General features: G+C 38.2%; 1 protein-coding gene and 1 pseudogene across 2 annotated transcripts; both read right to left on the bottom strand.

The window, feature by feature from the left end:
* Positions 1-5,293: 5,293 nt before the first annotated feature.
* On the bottom strand, positions 5,294-6,275 carry LOC308656455 (forkhead box protein R2-like; annotated as a pseudogene). The gene has a single exon. The product of its transcript is annotated as a forkhead box protein R2-like (transcript).
* A 14,586-nt stretch (positions 6,276-20,861) lies between these two features.
* LOC308656381 (claudin domain-containing protein 1-like) lies at positions 20,862-21,871 on the bottom strand. The gene has a single exon (XM_081307416.1). It carries the CDS (start codon positions 21,816-21,818, stop codon positions 21,141-21,143), a length of 678 nt encoding a protein of 225 aa, XP_081163542.1. The 5' UTR covers positions 21,819-21,871; the 3' UTR covers positions 20,862-21,140.
* Between the last annotated feature and the right edge of the window lie 3,462 nt (positions 21,872-25,333).

Below are 25,333 nucleotides of genomic sequence, written 5' to 3'. Positions count from 1 at the left end.
TGCCCTGAGTTCAATCCCTAGTACCTGGAAAAAATATTTTTAAAAAATAAATTAAATTAAAAAGAAAAGAAAAGAAAGAAAAATGGAAAGAACCATGTGCACATGTTGTGCTTATGTTTTTTTATATTTATGGGGGATGTGGATTGGTCATTCATCATTCTAGTTACCCTGGCTCTTTTAAGTCAGGCCTCTCAAAATCCATTTGAGACTCAGGATCATTCTATTCTCATAACTTTCAGAAGTCAGAAGAAACTTGGTGGAATTTTTGTAATCATGTACCAGTTCCATGCTACTTCTGGGAGTACAGGAATCTTATTATTGCCCCTTGCTACCCTGGGAATCAGGAAGCTCTGTGAGGAGGCTACAGATATGTATGCCCAAGTATACCACCTGGCCATGTTAATGGTTGGGCTTGTTGCCTTTTTGTGTTTTCTACATAGGTATACTATGCCATAAGAATATCTCAACAGTCAAGTCCAGGCTCAATCCTTTCTCTCTCCTTTTTGCTGTTCCTTAACTCTTCTCCCTAACCTCCACATACCCCAAGCCAGTCTTAATCAGTCTTAGCCACTGGAAACTTGCTCTTCTATCATGTGTAGCTAAAGATTTAATTCTCAAAGCCAAGAAACACTTTTTAAAAAATCTGACGTTATTTCTTCCCAAAGGTTGTGAGACAGTAAGGTCATTGAATTGTGGGAGGAAAGGGGTCTAAGAAAATGCATAGGGATAGTCTAACTCACTTATTCTGTTGCAAATCAGGATCAATCTTTTCAGTAATCTAATAATCTTCTAGAAGAAAATTTGCATTTTCATAATCAGGAAATTAAGGCATCCAGTTATCTCATCAGCGGTGAGGGATATACCCTGATTTTGATATAGGAACCCCATATAGGAACCTCATGCTTTGAGTTGAACCAGACCTAGCTGCATACACTGAACAAAGTTTCTAACAAATCTGGAAATGTTCAGAAGCCTTTGGTTCCCTTCTTTTCCATACCAGTTTCCATGAGTGAATTAATAGGAAGCACATCATACTTGAGCTGTAGATCTTATTTTCTTGAGGACAACCAGTTTCTTGGACACAATGAAGGGGACCCCTATTTTTCCAGGGATACCCATGTGTTTCCACAAAGGGAGCACTGAGGAAACAAATTTAGGGAAGAAAATAGAAAAAGCGGAATTTTCTGGCCTTAGAGATAGTCTAACTGCGCCACCAACCAGGTATTTGACCACAGGAAAAATCACTTAACTTTTAAGCATATATCACTTTACCTATAAAATGGGTATAATACCACCCCCAGCGATAAAATAGTTAAAGGGTCTCATATACTGTTTGTCTCTGTGCAAACAGACAGCATTGTTATTGCAAGGATGATTGCTTCCTGTATGGCCAGATTAGATTAGTTAATAGATTTCCTGCACATGGAGTATGCATCTACTCAGGCTCCAGCTGTTGTGATGCATCCAGGGTAACCAAGATGAGTTTCCTCGTTCATCCAGTTTGTTTTATGACCTGGTCTGGCTTTAGTTTAGGCTGGCATTGAACAGGTTTCATCCAGGTAGAGCTTCCAGGCCAACCTAAGTAAGCATCCTAAGAGGTTGGAAAATTATTACCTGGATCCTGTACATCATAGATAAGGGCCTCTCTATTCTTGGCTCTCTGTTCTTGGTTTTGAACTCCTTCATACCATTCCTTCCTTACCTCTCCCTGCTTTCTCTGTTTCTTGTTCCTTCTTCCCTGCTTATGCTTGTATTCTTTAGACTCAGACCCATGCTCTGGCCTAGGCTATCCCTGGCTAGACCATCAATCATCTGTTTAGCTTAATCATCTATTTAGTGATTTACCCAGTCTCTATGAAGCTGATCTGAAGAGTAAGGCCTGTCTGAATAATTTCCCCTGTAACTTCTCTCATATCCAAGATCACAAGGCACTTTTGAATGAAAAACCACTGGGATTGATAGAAAGTATAGAGAAAAACAGGGTAATATTACTATTACCCCTACTCCACAGACATGTATGAGCAGATGGGGACTAAGCACCACTGTGGTTAGACATTAATATTAAGATGATCTTATCTTCTTTTTTTTTTTTTTTTTAAGAGAGAGTGAGAGAGGAGAGAGAGAGAGAGCGAGAGATAATTTTTAATATTTATTTTTTAGTTCTCGGCGGATACAACATCTTTGTTGGTATGTGGTGCTGAGAATCGAACCCGGGCCGCACGCGTGCCAGGCGAGCGCGCTACCGCTTGAGCCACATCCCCAGCCCCTGATCTTATCTTCTTAAGTCATGCCTTCAGACATGCACACTCTAATACTTACTCATTGCACACAAACATCATAGACACACAAAAGACATGCACATTGTCATGTTTATACATATTGATACAACATATACACACAAATACTCACTGACATGCACACATCTTAGGTCAGAAGATCTCAATAGAGTAAGGAAAGTGATTGACTGGTTCCCTTTCACTCCCAAAGTCTAAGACAAATAGGTAACATCTTTACACAGATAAGGACTTGGGAGTTTGAGGAATAACCCCTTTCTGGTTTTGTTCACTCTTGCATTGACTGCAATCACAAAGGTAACAAAAGCTGTCTTATTGAATGTGACTCTGTGTCCAACACTGCTTTACCCCCTTAAAATATGCATCTAATTGAGTTTTCACCACAGCTCTGTACAATGAGAACATTCCTGTCCTCACTAGGCTGTGAGATCATCTTAATATTAATGTCTAACCACATTGGTGTTTAGTCCCCATCTACTCATACAGGTCCTCAGTTGCCCTCAAAATTCTCCCCAGATATTCCAAAGGGTACTCAGGAGTGTCTCACAGGAATTGAAGGAAAATTGTTTCTATTCCTACATTCCAGTCCTCTCTTGTAGGAACCTTCTCATTACCTGGTATGCTCCATCAGAACTGTCCCAGAACTCTCCAGCAAACATAGACATCCTCCCACCTGTGGCCCTGGCACTATATTTTGTAGTAGATGAAGGGAAGAGGGCAATTATCAACACCCCAACTTTGTAACTGGGTCTCCAAAGCATCCCCAGTGTGCCCTTTCTCACAAAGATTTTTTTTTTACTTGCATCCACAATATTTTATTAACCCCAAAATAGTCTATTAATGGTCAGAACAAGTATAATACAGAGGTAGTATTTACAATTACATTTTTGAAGGAATTGTTTGAATATCTTGCTTCTAAAATTCAACCTAAATAGTTTCTTATCAATTATAGTAAATCATTAGAAATGTAATTTTTTAATTGTTTAAATATTGAATTAGCTGTTTTTGTATTTAACAGATATTTTTGTATCCCCTTTATTGAAAGTTTTGCAACTAAATGGAAACTTAAAATCTATTTTCTAGATTTTAGTTAGCATATGTTTGTTTAATAATAAACTAACATAGAAAGCAAAAAGTAATGCTTACATCTGATTTTTTAAAAAGCTTATTTGCACAGAAAAGATGAATTTTGAAATTATAAAGCCAAATGCCAAAACATTTGTTGTTGTTTTGTTTTTGTTCTTTTGTAACACATCAATCACATCTCTTGATTCCCCAAAGAATATAAAAGAAAGTCCAAACACTTAAGTAGTACATAAAAGGTCTTGTGGCTATTTTTCTTATAGCCATTCCCGACCCTAATGTAACTGCACTGAACTTATCATTCCCCGAAACACTCCATTCAATTTGTTAACACTGTTGGCTCTGTAATGTCCTTTCTCCTTTATCTGCTCCACAAATTCATATTTACTCTTAGAAACTAGCTCAAAAAACATTTGCTTCTCAATGTTTTTTATCTTTCCCAGGAAGAATGCCTCATCTCCATGATAACTTCATACGTTTCATCACATTTACGTAAGAATTATCTATCTCGTCAGTTACACATCCACAATTACTGCAATCTGCATTTGGGGTAAAATTGGGAGTTCATAACCCATGTCAATCTAATGTATGAAATATAATATGTCAAGAGCTTTGTAATGTTGTGAACAACCAATAAAAAAAATGTAAAAAAAAAAAAAAAAAAAAAAAGAATTATCTATCTCCCACTAGTTATCTGATAGTTTTTTTTTTTAATCATTAGCACCTAAGATGGACCTTGACACATTGGCATTTCCTCAATAAAGATTTGGTGAATGAAAGAATGAGAAACCAAGCTTTGTCATGAAAAAGCTTTGTCATGAAAAGTTAATCAAGGAGCAATTCAAGGTTTTTTTTGATATTCAAACTAAAAGTAGTTGCTTGGAATTATTTGTCAGTACTGGAACAGGATAACAATAGGATAAGGCTGAGTAGACCAAGACCGGAAAGAGAAAGTGAGGATTTGAAGAATAAAAAGGGTCACTTAAAAAGTGACTAAACCTCAGGCCCAGTTCTTTGTATATGTATAGACCATCAGGCGATACTCAAGGTTGCCCACAGTCTGGGTCCATCCTATATTTTATGCTTTATACTGCAGTGTTTACTTTCATATGTGAGCCTACCATGGTTCTGGGACCTGACCATGAAAACTGTATCAAAAGTCACAAGATTTTCAGCTTTGAGTCTTTAGTGTAGGGATAGGTGGAGGAAGGCTTCAAAAGGACATAAATCTCTCAGACATTTCTCGAAATGTTTGTTGGTGCACTGTTTGATGTAATATATCTCTTCTAGAGAGTACTTCAGTAGGCCCACCAGAAGTACTGGAAAAAGGGGCATGGATACCTCACTGATCAGAGATCAGACTTAGAGAAACCTCAGCTTTCTGAAACAGATCAGAACAGAGAAGTAAATACTAAACAGAGGGCTGGGGATGTGGCTCAAGCGGTAGCGCGCTCGCCTGGCATGCGTGCGGCCCGGGTTCGATTTTCAGCACCACATACCAACAAAGATGTTGTGTCCACCGAGAACTAAAAAATAAATATTAAAAAATTCTCTCTCTCTCTCCCTTTCTCCTCTCTCACTCTATCTTTAAAAAAAAATACTAAACAGAATTCCTTTTTTTCACATAAAAATATTCCCTTCTTTCCTTAGTTTCCATGCCATTATTCCTGGGATTTTCTGCCTCTGTTCAAGAAGTAGAACAACTGCCACTATCTTGATGAAACCTCTATGAATTCCCACCTGGATAAAAGCCCCACCTCCTCTGTACTTACCTCTCACCTTATTTAACACCATTCTTGTAGTTAAAGACCAACTTGGCACCAACCAGGCAGGGCAGGCTGAGGGATTAATAAAGGTCAGTAAGACTATGGGTAGGCATAGAAAGGAGGGTAGTATTCCAAAAAGGGAGCAGTTGTTCAAAGGTCACAGAAGGAGGGCATCAAATCAGATTGGCTCATGGCATGTTGGATGCTCTCTCTGAGGCCAAGAGACAAGTATCCTCCTGAAAGTGGAGGTGTCCCTCCTCCCTGAGCCTCCAGAGGCAAGAGCAAGGCTTTGCATCAGCCTCATCCTGAAGAGTGACTGGCGCCTTTTCAAAGCTGCCCAGGAAGCAGAAGTTGTGGTGAATTGTGTTTTTTTCCAGCCATCTGGAGCTGTCCAGAAAAGGGAAAAATGTCAAGTGAAGTTGTAGATCTGTTGCACATTGAGGCCACAAGGCTGTTTCTTAAGGCTGTTTCTTAAGGCTGGGGCAATTAGGTGGCTGTAATTGAATGGGGGCCATGGCCAGGATTTCCTTTCCTGGTTGTTGGCTTGCCACCCACAGCTTTGGCTTCTGAAAGCCATCCCTTTTGTTAAGGGACTTGAGGGCCACAGAAGATGTTGTCCTATTATTCCTCAGCATCCTTTTCTGTAAGCTCGCAGTCACATGGGAAAGAGATACGTTGCTTCTGTTGGAGAAACTGACTCCTGGAGGAAAGTGGCAGGGACTCCACCACTTCCTGAACCTCTGAGAAATTAGACTCTTCATCTTTTGTGGGTGACTGAGAGGAAGAACCCATGCTTGTCAGATCCTTACTACTGGGCTTTGGGGCCTCCTGGCTGTTGAGAGGACACACAATGTGCCCTCTTGATAACACCTGGCTCATTGGAGTTTACCCACATCCACAAATTGGGTTCAGAGTGAGAAGCATCCTGGACAGGACCAGGTTTCCACTCCTAAGGTACTTCTGGGGGCTTCATTACTTGAATTTTGTATTTGATAAGGTTCTGCTCAGCTAAAGCGCTCTGGTCCATGGTGCAAGGCAAGAAGAACTCATTTCCCATGTCCCAATCCAGAGGTCCTGGAACTCATCCATGAAGACTGTACCAGAAGTCAGGATTTTTTAGCATTAAGTCCATGTTTAGTGTGGAAATAGGTGGAAGAAGACTACTGAATGGACAGATGTCTCTCTAAACTTTTGTTGGGGCACTGACACAGTCTCTCCTATTGAGGGAGTTTATGAGTAGGCCTTCGAGAAGTACTTGAAAAAGGGACACCAATGCCTCACTGGTCAGTGGTCAGACTTGGAAAAACTCCAGCTTTCTTGGAATGTCTGAGATGGTATTTCTCTTTTACTCTCAGTCTGGTAAGATTATTGAAATCTACTTGTTTTCCAAGGGCTTGACTTCAAGTGCCTGGGAAGGTGACTCTCTGAGAATTCTTCGTTTAGGTATATGTTTAAGAAAAATTCTTTCACATATGCACACTGAAGAGAAAGGCCCTGATGTGGCTGAGTTGAGCAGAAGATGACCTCAGCATTCAAAATTACCCATGGAAAAGAGCCCTCACAAATATTTTGATGCATACGGAGTTCCAGCCGTTTTGTAGCAGATGCTGTTGGTACCTTGTCCTCACCCTTTGTACCATTCACTTAGGTGCTCACTAACAAACTTCCAACTGCCTACAACTGTATCTGTTTGCCTGAATGTCACTAAACCTCTTAGTCTGGCAGTCTGGAAGTACAGTGGCAGAGGTAGGGGATGGAGGGAATTAGCTGGGGCAGTCCTCAACAAATGACTGATGGGGGGAAAATATGTACCTATATATATATTTTTTTCAGGAATACTTTTATTAAAGGCTTGAAGGTGACATGGAAAATAGAGTAAAATGGTAATAGAACACCTGTTTCATATATTATAGTCTGTTCTTTTCAGACAAAGATGTCCATTCCCATTCTATGTCCAAGCTACCTCCATGTGATTTTCTGGGCATAATCTGTCACGGTTCATCATCGTCGCACGCACTAACTCTTGTTTTTGTTTTTTTGTTTTTGTTTTTTTTTTTTTTTGTATCAGGGATTGAACCGCAGGACATTTAACCTCTGAGCCACATTCCCAGCCCTTTTTTATATTTTATTTTAAGACAGAGTCTCATTATGTTGCTTAGGGCTTTGATAAGTTGCTGAAGTTAACCTTGAACTCGCAATCCTCCTGCCTCAGCCTCCCAAGCTGCTGGGATTACAGGTGTGTGCCACCATGCTAACTCTGTATTCTACACAATTTCCCAGGTAAGAAGTTTCTCCATGACATTAAGCACCAATCTTGATGACACCTGGCTTGATAATTCTTTTTTTAATACCTTTATTTTATTTATTTATTTTATGCTGTGCTAAGGATTGAACCCAGAACCTAGGCAAGCGCACTACTCCTGAGCCACAACCCCAGCCACGCTCCCACTGATAATTCATTTTCTATTGACTTCTTTCTCTTCCCTTTTTTATTCCTCACTTCTTCCCAATGTTTCCTGCACTTCTTAATAAACTGCTTACTTTTGAATCCTTGTCTTGAGGTCTTTTTCTAGAAATTATAATTAAAGCATACAATCTCCAAGGAGAAATCAGTCCCTCTGGCAAATATAGGGATTGAGTGATGATATTCCCTTCACCCATAACATTTTTTTTTTTGGAGAAAATGAAAAAGTTTATTTAAAAATGGACCAAAGACCTGAGCAGACGCCTTATTAAAGAAGCTACTTACAGATAGCAAATAAACAAATGAAAAAGATGTTCAACATCATATATCATTAGGGAATTAATACATGATATAATATTACATGCCTATTAAAATAGCAAGAGTCCTAAATACTGACAACACTCAATTCTAGTGAGGATGTTCAGCAACAATAATTTATTTTTTCTGATCAGAATGCAAATAGTACATCACTTTGGAAGACAGTTCAGTGAACATACTTTCTGTATTATCTAGTAGTTATACTCCTTGGTATTTCTCTGAAGGAACTGAAAATTTAGATACACACAAAAACTTGCACACGGATTTCTTTTTATTTTATTTTTTATTTTTTGGTGGATACAACATCTTTATTTTATTTTTATGTGGTGCTGAGGATCGAACCCAGCGCCCCACGCATGCCAGGCAAGCACGTTACCGCTTGAGCCACATTCCCAGCCTGCACATGGATTTCTATTGCAATTTTATTCATAATTGCAAAATGTGGAAACAACATAGATGTCACTCAATAGGTGAATAAACTGTGATACATGCAGACAATAGAACAGTAGTGATTAAAAAAAAATGAGGGCTGGGGTTGTGGCTCAATGGTAGAGCACTTGCCTAGCATGTGTAAGGCACTGAATATAAATAAATGAATAAAAGAAAGGTCCATCAACAACTGAAATATATACATACATATATATATGTGTGTGTGTGTATACATATATATTAAAAAATTTTAAAAAGAAATGAACCATCAAGCCATGAAAAACATGGGATAATCTTATTTATTTATTTATGATCCTGACTATTTTATTTTTTAATATTTATTTTTTAGTTGTAGTTGGACACAATACCTTTATTTTATTTATTTATATGTGGTGTTGAGGATCAAACCCAGGGCTCTGCACTTGCTAGGTGAGCACTTTACCACTGAGCCACAACCCCAGCCCCCTGACTTTTTAAAATTTTTTAAAAAATATATTCTTCTTAGATATACATGATAGTAGAAAGTATTTTTTGAGAGAGAAAGAGAGAGGCTAAATGTTCTCTCTGATATGAAGATGCTAACACACAATAAAGGGTGGGGAGGGAAGAATAGAAATTCACTGGATTAGACAAAGGGGGATAAAGGGAAGGGAGGAGGATGAAAATAGGAAAGACAGTAGAATAAATTGGACATATTTTTTCTATGTTCTTATATGAATACATTACCAGTCTAACTCAACATCATGTATAACCTCAAGAATGGGAAGTTATATATCACATATTTATAATACGTCAAAATACATCCTACTGTCATGTATATCTAAAAACAACAAATAAAAAATCTCACAAGTGCCAGGCAAGTGCTCTATCATTGAGCCACATCCCTAGCCCAGTCATCATTCTTGTCTCTCCCCAGAGCCTCCTGATGTGTGGTAACTCACACATGAGTAACATACACCAACCCACTAATTCTACCACAAGCCAGACTCAGAATTTAGTTTGGTTTTATCTGGGACATCAATGCTACACCTGCAAGAAGAGGGAACTGAGCGTTAGAGGAGGAAAGTGACTGTTTGTGCAGAGGTTTGGTACATCTGGGCTTGGTCCAGGCCTAAGGGTTATTTATATTTGCTCTTGGTGGGGGTTTGAATGTGGAAGCTTAGATGGGCTATTGTGTCACAATAGTGCTGTTAGTACCAGCAGCATGGTGACATGAGGCTGAGGCTTTCAAAAAGATTTTACTAAACACTTGAAGTTGACATGGGAAATAAACACAAAGTAAAATGATATCAGATCACCTGTCTCATGAATTATGGTCTGTTCTTTTCAACAAAGGCATCCATTCCCATTCTATCTCCAAGCTATTTCCATTTGGTTCCCTGGGCATAATCTGTCCCCTTCTAATCTGCCTGAGACTGGTCTGCAGAGTTTTCATCTTCTGGACAGAGGAGGCATATGACTATTTTTCTAGGGCATAAACCTTCAGTCTTTATCAAAATATCTATTGACTCAATACAGCATAGTCTCAATTCATCTGAAACAGTAGAGATTGTTTTCTCATGTAACACTTCAGACTTTAGAAGTCTGCTTTTCTTTTTTTTTTTTTTGATTCAACTACTTTATCAGCTCTGCACATAGTCAGTATCTAAGAGGCCACCCTGACCACTCCTCTGCTTTGCCCACAGGCTTGTCTCAGTTTTCTTTCACTCACACTGACCCTATACCTAGATTTTATTGTTTTCTTCCTTTTCTTTTTGGTACTGGAGATTGAACCTAGGGATGTTCTAACATTGAGCTACATCCCTACCCCTTTTTATTTTTTATTTACCTTTTTTCTTCAAACTTAGGGCCTTACACATCGTAGGCAAGTGCTATACTGCTGAGTTATGTCCTCAGACCCCTTATTTTTAAATTTGAGGCAGTGTTTTAGTCACCCTTTTCACTGCTGTGATGAAAGGACCCAACCAGAACAACTGTAAAGGAGGAAAAATTTATTTGAGAGCTTGTAGTTTTAGAGGTCTCAATCCACAGTCAGCAGGCTCCATTCCTTGGGGCTTGACATGAGACAGAACATCATGGCAGAAGAGTGTAGTGGAGGGAAGCAGCTCATGTGACGATCAGAAATCAGAGAGTGACTGTACTCACCAGATACAAATATATACCCCAAAGCCATTCCCCCAATGCCCTACCTCCTCCAGCCACACCCCACCTACCTTTAATTACCACTCAATTAATCCCATCAGGTGATTATTTCACTGATTGGGTTGAGGCTCTCATGATCCAATAATCTCTTTTCTGAACCCTCCTGCATTGTCTCACACATGAGCTTTTGGGGGACACCTCACATCTAAATTATATCAGGCAGGATCTTACTAAGTTACCCAAGCTGACCTCCAATTTGTGATCTTCCTGCCTCGGCCTCCCAAATTTCTGGAATTACAGGAATGTACCACCACATCCATCTAATACCTAGATTTTCTAAGCAAACTATAATTAGTTAAGCATTCCTGCCTATTCTGCCTTTCATCAACCCCAGGGCTTTTGGGAAGATGTTGCTTCATAACCCATGATGATTGTAAAATAATCTTGTCTACCCTGTAAGATTTTAGATAGGCTAAAGATTTCATCTCGAAGACTGGCTGGTCAACTGGTTTCATTTACAAACTCCTCTCACACATAGAACAAGAGCAGGCTTGAGAGTCTTCACTGAATCCTGAGAAGATCCTAGAGAGTGTATATCCCCATTTAAAAGCACCCAAGACATTGTACTCTCATTACCTGTTATTACTTAGAAATGACTTGTATTTGAGGAGTGGCTTGCTTACTCTAGCCGGGGGAAATTGATTTTATTACTTTGCCTGGAAACAGAACAGAATTGAGATGAAGAGGCTGAGAGGGACTTTTTCTTCTTGCCTAACTAAGAAGCCGTAGTTCTCAGAGACACTCTTGAACAACTGGCCTTGGGCCTACCTTATTATTGATGTTGTTGGTAAGTTATAAAGAAAAACTGCCAACTGATAGCTGGTGAGGTCAGAATCATCCAGCCTTGGGTCAAGGTGAAGGTTGTTGAAGTGTACATGTGTGAATTTAGTTGTATATTCCATTTCAAGAAAAACACAGCCATATCTTTTCCAAGTCCCTAATTCTTTAGGTCAGTTTACTTATTTATTTGATTAAAAAAGATGTACTTTATTTTTCTTGTGATTGAATTGGAAAAAGGGTGGGTGGATTAGGTTGCTTGGAAACTGTACCTGGTGTATTAGCCAGAGTTCTTAGACAGAATCAATATGGGACACACCTATTGGTATGGTGAGCACGCCTAGTCTGAAAATCTGAAATCCCAAATGCTCCAAAATATGAACTTCTTTGAGTGTCAACATGATGCTACAAGTGGAAAATTCTACCCCTGACCTCATGTGACAGGTTGCAGTCAAAATGTAGGCATATGAAAAATATTTTGAAAAATTACCTTCAGGCTTATGTGTATAAAGAGTATATGAAACATAGATAAATTACATGCTTATACTTACCAAGATATGCAAATATTCCAAAATAAAAAAAAATCAAAGTCTGAAATACTTCTGATTCCAAGCATTTTAGATTATGGGTAGTCAACCTGCAGGTAGATAAACAGAAGAGAGGAAATTTGTTAGTGGAATTGGCTCATGTGATTTAAGTCCCACAATAGGCCATATGCAAGCTGGAGACCTTAGGATATTGGCCATATGTCCCAGTCCAAGTCCGAAAACTTCAGTGCCAGGAAAGAAGATGGTATTTTTTTCAAGCCCTAAAATTAACTCTCAAACCTGCTTAAGGTATTCTGCAAACAATCTGATTAAGCTGACATCTGCAATTCAAACATTTGCAGGCTTCTTAATCTTACAGGGTTTTAAAGGTGCCCATGTAGTTTATGTACATGTCAGATGTTTCATAAATTAATTTTGAAAGAATGAATAAATTTGAAAAAAAAATTTTAGGATGTTATGAACATTTATTTTATTCATTTACTTATATATGGTGCTAAGAATTTAACCCAGTGCTTCACACATGCTGGGCAAGCTCTCTTCTACAACCCCAGCCCAGGAATGAATGAATTTTAATGACAAAACACATTCTCTCTCTCTCTCTCTCTCTCTCTCTCTCTCTCTCTCTCTCTGTACTGGGGATTGAACCCAGGGGTGTTTTATCACTGAACTACATCCACAGTCCTTTTTTATTTTGAGACAGGGTTTTACTAAGTTGCTTAGGGCCTGACTTTCAACTTGTGATGCTCCTGCCTCAGCCTCCTGAGTCTCTGGGATTACAGGCATGTGCCACCATGCCTGGCTGACAAGTCTCTTTTAACAAGTGAGTAGAGAGCTGGGCATGGTGATGCATGCCTGTAATCCTAGTGATTTGGGATGCTAAAGCTGGAGGATCAAAAGTTTGAGGCCAGGCTTGGTAACTAAGGGAGACATGTCTCAAAATAAAATTTTAAAAAGGTTTGGAGGTATAAAGTTCAGCTCTAGAGCACTTGCCTGGTGTGTTAATACTAAAAAAAAAATTTTTTAAAAAGGTGGGTGGAAGAAGAAAAGGGGGAAAAAAGGAATGGAAAATGGCTAAAGGAAAAGTGAATCTGAAGGATCAAGGATCAAGTCATCATTTGGTAAATAAAGTAGGTCAAATAAATTCAATGTAACTGTGTTTTGGTCTCACAACAAACCTAGTTGCTTGGGGACTGATGAAGATTTTATCTGGGCCTGACATTTCCTATCTCTCCCAAGATCAGCTCTGAAGATCTAGAAATGTAAGCAGATCCACTCAGATGTTATGACTGTCCAATTCTCTCAAATCTTTTTTTCTTTTTTTTTTAATTTTTTTTAAATTTTTGATATTTATTTTTTTTAGTTTTCAGCAGACACAACATCTTTGTTTGTATGTGGTGCTGAGGATCGAACCCCGGGCTGCATGCATGCCAGGCGAGCGCGCTACCGCTTGAGCCACATCCCCAGCCCTTTTTTTTTCTTTTTTGAGACAAGGTCTCTATGTTGTCCAGAGTAGTCTTGAATTCCTCCCACCTCAACCTCCCAAATACCTGGAAGTACAAGAGTGTGCCACTATGCCCAACAATATTATCAATATTAATATCATTAATAGCATATATAATTATTAATAATCATAATAATTATTATTGCATAGTGCTGGAGACTGAACCCAGAACCTCATGGATACCACTGAGCCACATGCTCCATTCTCTGTCTGAATTATTTCTGACCAGAGCAGGTATTCAAGACTTGACTCAAGAAGGTGTTCTCTCTCAGAGAGTTGAAAAACCCAAGATCTTTGAAACCATTTCCTCAGGGTGTAAGAAGGCTGTCTATGTAGCATAATGTTTAGAGGGTTAGAGGGCAGGCTCCCATGACAGATAATGGCTTCCATACTTTACAGCTATGGTAAATAATGCGAATGCGTGAGGCCCTGGGTTCGATTCTCAGCACCACATAAAAATAAAATAAAGATATTGTGTTCAGGGCTGGGGATGTGGCTCAAGGGGTAGTGCACTCACCTGGCATGCACGGGGCTCTAGGTTCCATCTTCAGCACCACATAAAAAAAATAAATAAATAATAAAGATGTTATGTCCACCGAAAACTTTAAAAAAATAAATAAATATTTAAAAATTTCTCTCTCTCTCTCTTTAAAAAAAAAGATATTGTGTTCACCTAAAACTAAAAAATAAATATTTAAAAAAAAATAATGCTTTTTTGCTGCTCGAGAAACTTTCTCATCCGGCCTCTTTGTGTGACAGAATTTGCTCTTCTAGTCCTAGGATACAAGACTCAGGCATGGACTAATGTAGTATTCCATTTCTCTGGCTTTGATTTGTCCACAGGTGACAAGTTACCAAAGTAGAGTTAAACAGAGTCCTTTCTTGGCATCATGTATAGATTGTGGAAAGCACTCTACCACTGAGCTATAGCCCCAGCCCAAAAGTATCCTTTTTGACTGAAGTTTTTTTTTTTTTTTTTTAACCTGAAATAATATGAGCCTGGGGCTGCTGGCTACCGTCTTTCCTATAGTGGAAAGAAACCAAGTGGCATAGTATTTAATAATATAAATGCCTAGCACTTAGTTGGTACTTAGAAAATGTTAGTTTCCCTTTACCATAAGCTTTGTAAATCCAGTCCTCACTTAAATATCTTATGATTCTTTCATTCTGTAGCTTTCTTTTTCTTTTTCTTTTTTTTTCTTTCTTTTTTTTTTTTTTTTTTTTTTTTTTGGTACTGGGGGTTGAACTCAGGGGCACTTGACCACTGAGCCACATCCCCAGCCGTATTTTGTATTTTATTAGAGGCAAGGTCTCACTGAGTTGCTTCACACCTCACCATTGCTGAGGCTGGCTTTGAACTCAGATTCTCCTGTCTCAGCCTTCTGAACCACTACAGGTATGCACCACCAAGCTCAGCTCATACTGTAGCTTTTTGAAGGATAAATGATCCTTCTTAGGCCTCTATTCTACCAAGAGTCTCTAATTTTTATTTTCCTCACCAGGGGAACTAATCAAAGAGAGTCTGAGGAAATATTGGCTATGCAAATCCAACAGAGGAGTTTCACAGAACTGAGGACACGAGATAAACAAAACAGACGTGGTCTCTGTCCTCTCATGTCTCTGTCCTCAAGGATTTGATACTTTAGAGGATAGATAGACAAAAATATGAACAATGACAACACAATATATCAAATGCCATGACAGAATTGTACACTGGGGCTGTGTTGCAGGGGAGTTGGTGAAACCTCATAAAGAGACGTAGGGTAGGGGAATGAAACTTTGGTCTGCATAGCTGCATTCTCCAGATGAAGCATCAGCACAGGTAAGTTCTCCAGGCACCTGGTGGTTCTGCTAGTGCATATAAGTGCCCAGCTTCTGTGCTATAGTATAAACTGCTGCAGTCTTGAATCCCACTAATGGCAACTTCTGAACTTTCTCCACAACTACTGTCTTTCCAGAACACAGAGTGGAGAGATCAAAACAACCAAGACTTTCATCCTAATACAGCTATAGCTCCAAGGGAGGAGGAGAGGACTAGAAAAACTGGTGGCAGGCTAGGGTGGTGAGTCAGGCAGAAGACAGCAGTGGCTGGAGAACAGGGCAAACTAGAAGAAATATAGACAGAATAGCTCCAGTGGCCCCATCCATTACATGTCCAACCAGAAGGTCTGATTTCTCAGCCCTGTAGAAGGCAATCCTCACTGTCTTCACAAAGGAGGTAGAAGCTCTGTTCTCTCTATAAGAAGTGCCAGGCTACAAACATCTGAGAAGATGCTCAATCCCACGACTGTTTTAAAAAATACCAATGAAAACAACAATCCAGGCATAGTGGTGCACACCTGTAATTCCAGCTACTTGGGAGGCTAAGGCAGGAGGAGTGAAAAGTTCAAGGCCAGTCTGGGTAAGTTGGTGATACCTTGTCTCAAAATAAAAAAAACAAAAGTAAAAATTCCTCTTCAATTAGCTTCCTGACTGAGAAAAATAAAACTTAGAGACTATTGGTAGAGTAGAGGCATAAGAAGGACCATTTGTCCTTCCAAAGGCTAGAACAAGACAATATTTAAATGAAGACTTTATTTTCAAGGACGATGGTGATTTTTTTTTAAATGGGATGTAGCTCAGTGGTAGAGTACCACTGGGTTGAATCCCCAGTATTACAAATAATACAACTACCAATTTTTCCCTTTCAATTTGTGACACATCACAGCTTCCATTTTCTTAGAAGTTTACAGGCAAGTAGAAACTCCCAGGGACTACAGTGAAAGAGTAGATTAGAAGGCGACTGGTTTCAAATGCACACAAGCACTTGACCTATGGTTTCACAGAGCTGTTAATTTTAGAAAGGGAAATTGACAAATGGAAGCCACAGTAGACACCTTTTGGAGTGTCCTTCCAGTACCCAATGTTTCACTCTTCTCTGAAAACATTAGGACCTATACATGTTGCCACCTTCCTTATTTCAGCTTCAGAAGTAGAATCTTGGCCCATTGTCCACTATTGATTGCAGATCAATTATATTGTGTTTCTCACATAGGAATTCTGGGTTAGTATGGGCTATCTTGAATAAAAGAAGTGTAAAAATTCTGTAACAATGTCAGTACTATTATCCACCAAATGGACGGAAGAAAAGAGAAAATTGGTCTGCAGAGAGAATAAAATAGGGCAGTGTTAATATCAGCTTTACTGATAATAAGGGATGGCTAAGTAAGTAATTACATATTATGTGTATGGTACATTATCAAACTGCCATCAAAAATGTCTTAGAGGGGCTGGGGATGTGGCTCAAGCGGTAGCGTGCTCGCCTGGCGTGCGTGCGACCCGGGTTTGATCCTCAGCACCACATACAAACAAAGATGTTGTCTCCGCCGAAAGCTAAAATAAATAAATAAATAAATAAAAATTCTCTTAAAAAAATGTCTTAGAGGACTGGTTAATGACATGCAAAATGCTTGACATACAATGACAAAAGTATCAGGGTATACAATTTTCCAAAAAGTTTTCAATTGCACAAAACTTTCAACGATAGTTACCTTGGGGGGCAACCTTGGGTCATTTTGTACTTCATCTTATTCACTTTGGTTTTATTTGAATTTATGTATGGAGCATTGATAACATAATTAAGGCTGTATGAGAAACATTTTATATGTATATATATATATGTATATGTATATGTATATGTATATCTATATATATATTTTTCCTCTACTGGCAATAGAACCCAGGGTTGCTTTATCCTTGAGCTGCATTCCTAGCTCAACCCACCTTTTTCTTGAAACAGGATCTTGCTAAATTGCTGAGACTGGCCTCAAACCTGTGAACCCCCTGCCTCAGCCTCCAGAATCGCTGGGATTATAAACCTGAACCACCATTCCTGGCTGTGATATACTTTTTTTAAAAAAAATAAGTCTTTATTTTTTATATTTATTCATTCATTTATATTGGTGGTATGGGGATTCAACCCAGGGCTTCAAGCATGCTAGGCAAGCGCTCTACCACTGAGTTGTAATCCCCAGCCCCTATACACTTTTTTTTTTTTTTTGACACTGGGGATTAAACCCAGGGGCACTCAAACACTGAGCCACATCCCCAGTCCTTCTTTAAATTTTTATTTAGAGACAGGATCTCACTGAGTTGCTTAGGCCCTTGCTAATTTGCTGAAGCTGGTTTTGAACTCAAAATCCTCCTGCCTTGTCTTCCTGAGCTGGTGGGATTATAGGCGTGTGCCACCACACCTGGCCCTATATACTTTTAAGTTGCTGTAATTTTAATGATAACATAATTTCATAATTTATTCAACCATACTCACTGTTAAATTATTTTGTACTGTTTGTGCTAGGGATAAAATTCAGAGTCTTGGGCACACTAGGCAGGTACTCACTCTACCAGTGAACTACAACCTAAGCTTTACGTATAGGTTTTTAATAATTTTTACTATTTTAAGAGATATTATGAAAAAATATCTTTATTGTATTAAACTTTCTTCTATATCTTGCCTTATTTCCTTAGGATCCTTTTTTAGTCATGAAGTCATTAGGGTGGAACATTACTATCGTTCATGAATAATTTTGGCCACAGTGCTTACTATAAAGGCTGAGCCTACTTCCTTTGCCCTTTGAAACACAGGGGAATGCCCAGGTCAAGCACATTGCCTCAACAGCCAGCTAGTTCTTTTTTTTTTTTTTTTTTTTTTTTTTTTTGCCTCTCTGGTATACAACATGAACAGACATTCCAAAGAATTAAAGTTGTAGAACTCATGATTGAACACTGAGAGAGAATATTAGGGGAGGGAGCCTACCTTCTTGTTTGGTAGAGAAACTGTGTAGAAAAACTTTCTGTTCCAGGAACCCCTTACCCTCAATGCTCTCCTTTCTCTTCCTTTGATGGAGAATTGAATGACATTAATTCTCATGGTTTATACGTACTACTTAGATTAATTTTATGGGTCAGGGTCTAGTCTGAGAAACAGAGCCAATTGCATGTCATAAAATGGAAGGAATTTTATATAAGGAACTAGTTACAGATGGGTTGGAAGTGAAACAGAGGATGAGAAAGCAACTGAGAAATGAGCAACAGCAAGAAGTCTCCACCACTTCTAGGGCTGAAGAATCAACTGAGGAAATGGTATTAACAGTCCACGAGTAAGGGTCATTCAATGTGAACTGAACTATACAGGGAAGGATTGCCTTTGGGGAACTGAATTTGGGAGAAAGAGACTCTGGGGAGATCTAAAACCATAGAAAAGACACAGTCAATGTTAGAGGTGCTGCCTAAGGTAGAGATCTGCCAATCCCTCCCATTAACCAAAAACAATCAGTTTAGGAAACCCTAGAAATATAACTTGTATGAGTCAGTCCCCTGTAATTAGAAGAACAGCAAAAAATGAATTTGAGACTGGCACAGTTAATAATGGCTGAGATTTAAGAGGCTGTTCCCAAGTCTATTCGGATTTTTAAAAATCTAACCTTAAGCCAGCATAGTGACATAGACCTCTAATCCCAGCAATTCAGGAGGCTGAGGCAGGAGGACTGCAAATTAGAGGTCAGGCTTGGCAACTCAGTGAGACCCTTTCTTAAAATAAACAAATAGAATAGGGCTGAGGATGCAGCTCAATGGCAGAGTGTCCCTGAGTTCAATCCCCAACACCACCAATAAATAAATAATAAAACCAGTGCTATACAGAAAATAGATTGAGAGCAAAAACAGAAATGGGGATTCCATTAGAAGGTCATTTCAGTTGTGCAGGTGGGAAATGATAGTGGCCTGGAATGGGAGTGGCAGTAGAGATTAGATTTTCTCCACAGATAGACCCAAGAGGATTTGATGATTGATTGCATATTGAGAATAAGGAAGTCAGTGGCATCAGGGATAAATCCTAATTTAGATTTAAGGAGCTGGATAGGTGGAAGTGCCATTCATCAGGTGTGGTTAAGTAAAACAAGTACATCAGGAAGGAGGAAACAGGTTAATTCCAGGTTTGATTCAGAAAGCATACAGGATAATCTTGGGACATCCTCTTTTCCTGAATGCAAGAAAATTATCAGACTACTGGGGCTTGTCAAAAGAATGAAAAGACACAGGAGCCAATCTAAAGGTCAACCCACTGGTCAAAAATAAGGTAATTGACTAAAATGAATTGAAACCACGAGTCCATAAATGCCTTTAAATAACAATGAAAAAAACCCCACTGGTCTCCTTTGGAGATGACAGGACACTCATTCTGAAAAATTGATAAACATACAAAGAATTGAGCACATATTTTGGTCCTTCTGTACAATGAAATATTAACTTAGAGTCCCTAACGAAATAATATATTTAGGCAATGGTCATCATGTCTGCCAAAACCTTTAGGTGAGTGGTTGATGGGAAAATCTATAATAAATGGATCAGGCTACTAATATCTGAACCTACTCATGTATCTTATCAACACTGAAAGTGGAACCCCCCAGTTATCATGTGCTTCCTGATATGCTGCAATGAGAATTACACGGCACTGTGCATGAAGTATCCTTGTAAAGAAAAATGAGTCTGAACCTCATCAAATCCCCAGAAATAATTGCCAATTTACTAGGGATAGGGCAATATGTTGAACAACATCATGAGATGCAATCAGCTGAATGAGAGTAAGGGAAATGCTATAGAATAAATGATTTGTTGTCTTTAGTAGATAAATAATATAAAAAGACCGGTTGGGGCAGGGGATTTTTCTTCTGGAGATAGTCATCAGTAAGCCAAAATAAACACTTAAGAGTACATGCAGGGCTGGGTTTTCTGGAAGTGAAACAGAGCATGAGAAAGCAACTGAGAAATGAGCAACAGCATGTGTGAGGCGCTCACCTAGCATGTGTGAGGCGCTCACCTAGCATGTGTGAAGCGCTGGGTTGGATCCTCAGCACCATATAAAAGTAAATAAATAAAATAAAGATATTAAAAAAAAGAATACATCCAGTGGAGCTGGGGTTGTGGCTCAGTGGTAGAATGCTTGCCTAGTATGTATGAGGCACTTGGCTTAATTCTCACTACCACATATAAATAAATAAAATAAAGATCCATTGACAACTAAAACAAATATTTAAAAAAAAAAAGAGTTCATTCAATCGGGAGGCTGAGGCAGGAGGATCATAAGTTAAAAGCCATCCTCAGCAACTTAGTAAAGTCCTAAGCAACTTAGTGAAACTCTGTCTCTGAATAAAATATAAAAAAGGGCTGGGGATGTGGCTCAGTGGTTAAGTGCCCCTGAGTTCAATTCCCAGTAATTCCCCTTCGAAAAAAAAAATACCCAAGAACTATGGAGGAAGAACCAGTCCAGTGTAATGCATATGCCTTTGAAGGTCTGCCGCTAGCAGTAACCAGCCCTCTGCCTTCTACAGGGGCCCTACCCACCTACTCACTTGGCCTGATGAAACACAAAGACTGTCATACAAGAATTGCTTGCAAAGCTGTATCAGATACATGTGTGATGTGGTGGCTGCAAATGCCCAGTTCTTTTTTTTTTTTTTTTTTTAATTTTAGTGGCATTTATTGTATATTTAGTCATGTGTGTGTATTTAAATAAAACGGATTTTCAGGATAAAATGGTATATCCACAAAAAAATAAAAAATAAAATATTTGGGAGGGATGCAAGGGAAAACATAGATATCAAAAATATTAAAACGGCAAATGAAAAGCAGGCCTGTTCATGCCACTCCATACGCCTTCATTAAGGTGTACTCTTTCTGGTTGGTGTGAGCAGCCCAGATGAACAGAGCAGAAGCCACGAACTATAAAGGAGCAGAAATGCAAGCCAGGCAGAATGACCATCCAAATTCACCAGACACATTCTCAGGCGGCTCTAGTTTCTGGTGGAGTAGTTTAATTCCAGCAACGAAACAACTTACTGTGCCCAGTGTACACAAACCTGCAAGGAGATGGAGAATGCCTGTGGCAATTGTGGGATACAAGCTTCGGCATATACAAGCACAAAGTCCAATCAAAGCCCCAAAGCACATCAAACCTAAACTAACAAAAGGTAAAAGGAACTGACATCGCCAAAGATAGGTCCGAAGTAGATCAATTCCACTATTGTGGTTTCCAGGATCAACAAATTTCTCCATGAACTGCTCATTTAATGTGAAACTCATGCATTTTGTCACCACATCAAATGACTCTGTCCTTTCTGGTGGAGCATACCAATGTGTGTTTTTGGGTACAGTGATACACCGTCTCCATAATCCTACTGTGCCACTATATCGGAAAAGCGCATCATTATAAGTCTTTTCATCTGCCTCATCATTAATGAAGTCTTCCCAGAGGCTTTTATTCAAATCACTTGAATTTTCTTGAACTGGACTTCGATATTCATACCAAAAGTCTGTGCCAATTGAGGCTGCCATGTAGATGGTGGAAATGTGGCTAAGCACACAAGCAATTACAAACGCTGTAGCAAAACGGTTATCCATTCTGGCATTCAGACTGCTCGCCCATCTTCTTGCACTGCCAGCTTCACCCTTCAACGGAGATCACAGCACCCTACTTTCCCCGCGCCTCCTCTGACGCACTTCCCTACCCAAATGCCCAGTTCTTAAGGGTGCAACTTATGACAAGTCCGTCCATCATGGTGTTAATTAGCTAAAGTTTGCTAATTTTAGTATGTTTGCCTAGGAATGAACTACACACCACTGCTGAATGGCACTATAGTCACAGAGAGTCCTGAATTCTTACAAGGTTGAAGAAGATTCCACATGCAAATTCTATTGAGGTTATCCTCATGTATTTAAAAGTACATCATTGTTCAGTCCAAACAATTGTTCGGATTATCTTCAATTAAAACCAATTTTATCCACTCCCATAAGGCTACTTGAAAGTCATACAGTTGGTATCAATACAAATTCATAGTTTCCTAACTATTTTTAGGTTATCTGCAGTAGTTTTTATCATCCTTGTTCAATCTACCCTCAAAATCTTCATCATTCCAAGAGCTGCTGAGCCTTCTTGTACCCACCTTAAATTTTAAGCACATCATCACATTCTGTTGTATTAATTCTATTTGTAGCATGTCCTTCTGTAGACAGTGCTTCTGTTTCCCAGGTGAACTTGAGTGTGTAGGAAATACAGAAAAGGAATTGCTCCAATTCTTTGAAATTCTGGATTCACTGACTTAAGAGTAGATAATTAGATTCTGAAATGTAATTGTTGTTTCCTGAATAAATCTTTCTCCTATTTTATCTAAAGTTCTCAAAAGGCTAAAAGATGTTCAGAAAATATTATAACAGGCTCATGAAAACTCTTAAAACCTAAATTTCTTTCTATGGAGACAAAACAGAACAAGACAAACCACCTTAAACTATACCTTAAATAGGGGAAAGGAGAATCTGTTATAGATTAAAAGAGACTTAAGAGACTAGCCACCAAATCAATGTATATATGTTGTTAAAAATAATTTCCTCAACAACTGCAGAAGGATGTTTTTGTGCCAAGGAGGGAAAATTGATCACAAACTGTGCATTAGGTGATATTAAGAAATTATTACTTTTATTAGGCATAATGTTATTATGATTATATTTTAAAGGTCATTATCTGTAGATATACATAGTTATAAATGGAGATGTTTGCCTGCCTAATGCTTACTCATCTATTACATTAACTTTACTATGACTTCTTCAGAGAGTGTTACCCAGCACATTGCCTAATATAAGAGAGACTCAATAAATGTGTATTTCTAAGTTCCCCAGTGATGCCACTGTGGATACTCTTCTAGGTCAGTGTTTTGCAACTATCTGCAACTTTTTAAAAAATCTTTGCATAGACTACTTTTATAAAATGCAATATAAACAACCAGAAAAAAGTAATAACACAAAATATGTAACTTTTTTATTATTGATTTACAGACAAGATTACTCTGCCAAATTGCTGTACATGGTTTTTTAAGAGCTTGCTCTCAGTTTCTTTCTTTATTTACTGCTTTATAGATCGATAGGATTTTACAACTGGCACAGTGTGGTTTGGGGACCATACTTGGGGTAGTTCTGTTCCAGATAATCTCTAAATTTCTTTATGCTCTTAGGAATCAAGAATGTTTTATTTTAGGGTGGTTACCTTTTAAAGTCTGTATTATATCATTTGTATTTGATATATATCAAATTGTTGATATATAGTTAAATACACAGTTATATTGTTATATATATGCATATATTTGCATACACACATATATGTATATATATATATTTTTTTGGTATATTTGTTTTGGGTATGCACCTTCTGCTAATATGGGCATTTGGTTTTTTCATTAACCTCTATAACATTTTCAGATGTTAATATCTCTCCACACTCAGTAATAAAAAAATATTATTCTTCCACTTCTTCCCACTCTTCTTCTTCTTCTTTAACATGTACTTGTAGTTAGTGACAAATGATACTTAAAACAATTTTTCTTAAAAATTTTTTTTCTTAGTATTTTCTTTATACCTTATCCTTTAAATAAATATACCTTTATTATTTTAAACAACATCTTTTGACCTCCCAATAATGAAAGATAAATAAGACCAATTTATTTACCTATTTCCCAACTTCTGTTCATCATATTGTTATTTCACATTCACAGATAATGACATTTATACAATACTCTGAAATTATAAGGCCCTCAGTAATTTTTGTCTCAATCTGCCATATGTTTGCAGTGATGTAATGTCTGTGAGTTTGGAAGCTGTAGGCCTCCTCACTTTTCTTTTTTCTTCTTTTCTTTCATTTGTTCCTTTTTTCTTTTGCAGTACTGAGGATTAAACCTAGGTCCTTACACATGCTGGGCAAGTACTCTAATTTTTATCTCTTATTTTTATTTTGAAACATGTCTGGCTAAGTTGCCCAAGCTGGCCTCAAATTTGAAATCCTCCTGCCTCAGTTCCCCAAATAGCTAGTGTGCACCACCAAGCCTAGCTGGCCTCATTACTTTTCTTGACCAGGAACTCTCCATTCAAGGGTATGTCGTGTTCTGTCATAGACACCAAATATTTTAACCATGAGTTAATTATATATATGAAAATATATATAATCAATCACTCAAGATATGTGGCTAAAGTTAAAAATATCTAATAATTTTTATCTACATGTTTTCAAATTTATATGCAACTCTTTTTTAAAAAATATTTTTTTAGTTGTAGTTGGACACGATACCTTTATTTTATTTATTTTTATGTGGTGCTGAGGATTGAACCCAGAACCTTGCATGTGCTAAGCAAGCACTCTACTGCTGAGCCACAACCCTAACCCCTATATTCAACTTTTAATGAATGAGGGGAAGGTAGTATAACTCAATCTCTGCATGGATTGATATCTAGAGAAGTACAGTTCAGCAGCCAAAAGTAACTTCAAAATGGTATAACTTGACAAGTAAAGCCCAAGGAAAATGAGCCTTCTTATTTCTCTGCCAAAGGTACTGCTTGAGAATTAAGAAGAAGATTTTTAGAAATACTCATTACAACTCCTCCTCCTTTCTTACTTACTTCTCTTATATACTGTGGGCAACCCATAAAGTTTTTTTCTTTTTCTGCTTTTCTACCCCTGCCTTCCACCTTTGATTCTCTCTTCTCTTCTTATAGCTCTTTTTGAAATGGATCAACTTAGCTTCTTGGACTAAGTTTTCTTTCTTTCCCCTTTAGTTATTGTTTCTATTCCTGATTCTCCTTATTCTATATTCTCAAAGTTTAAAGAAGCAGTCTGTCATATAATAAAACTCTCTTGGCTAGGTAAAGACTCAGGAATGAGAAAGAAGGTTGTGGGCATCTGCTTGATAGTAATTTTCATCTGTCACATCTTTTTTTTTAAAAAATATTTTATTAGTTGTTGATGGACCTTTATTTATTTTTATGTGGTGCTGAAAATCGAACCCAGTACCTCACACATGCTAGGCAAGTGCTTTACCACTGAGCCACAATCCCAGCTCCAGTCACATCTATTTCTAACGGAGCTTTCCCCAAAC

This window comes from Spermophilus citellus (assembly GCF_964194105.1).
Source record: "Spermophilus citellus genome assembly, chromosome: 9".
Classification (NCBI taxonomy): domain Eukaryota; kingdom Metazoa; phylum Chordata; class Mammalia; order Rodentia; family Sciuridae; genus Spermophilus; species Spermophilus citellus.
Note: the sequence above shows the minus strand (reverse complement) of the source record. Positions and strands in the feature narration are given on the sequence as shown.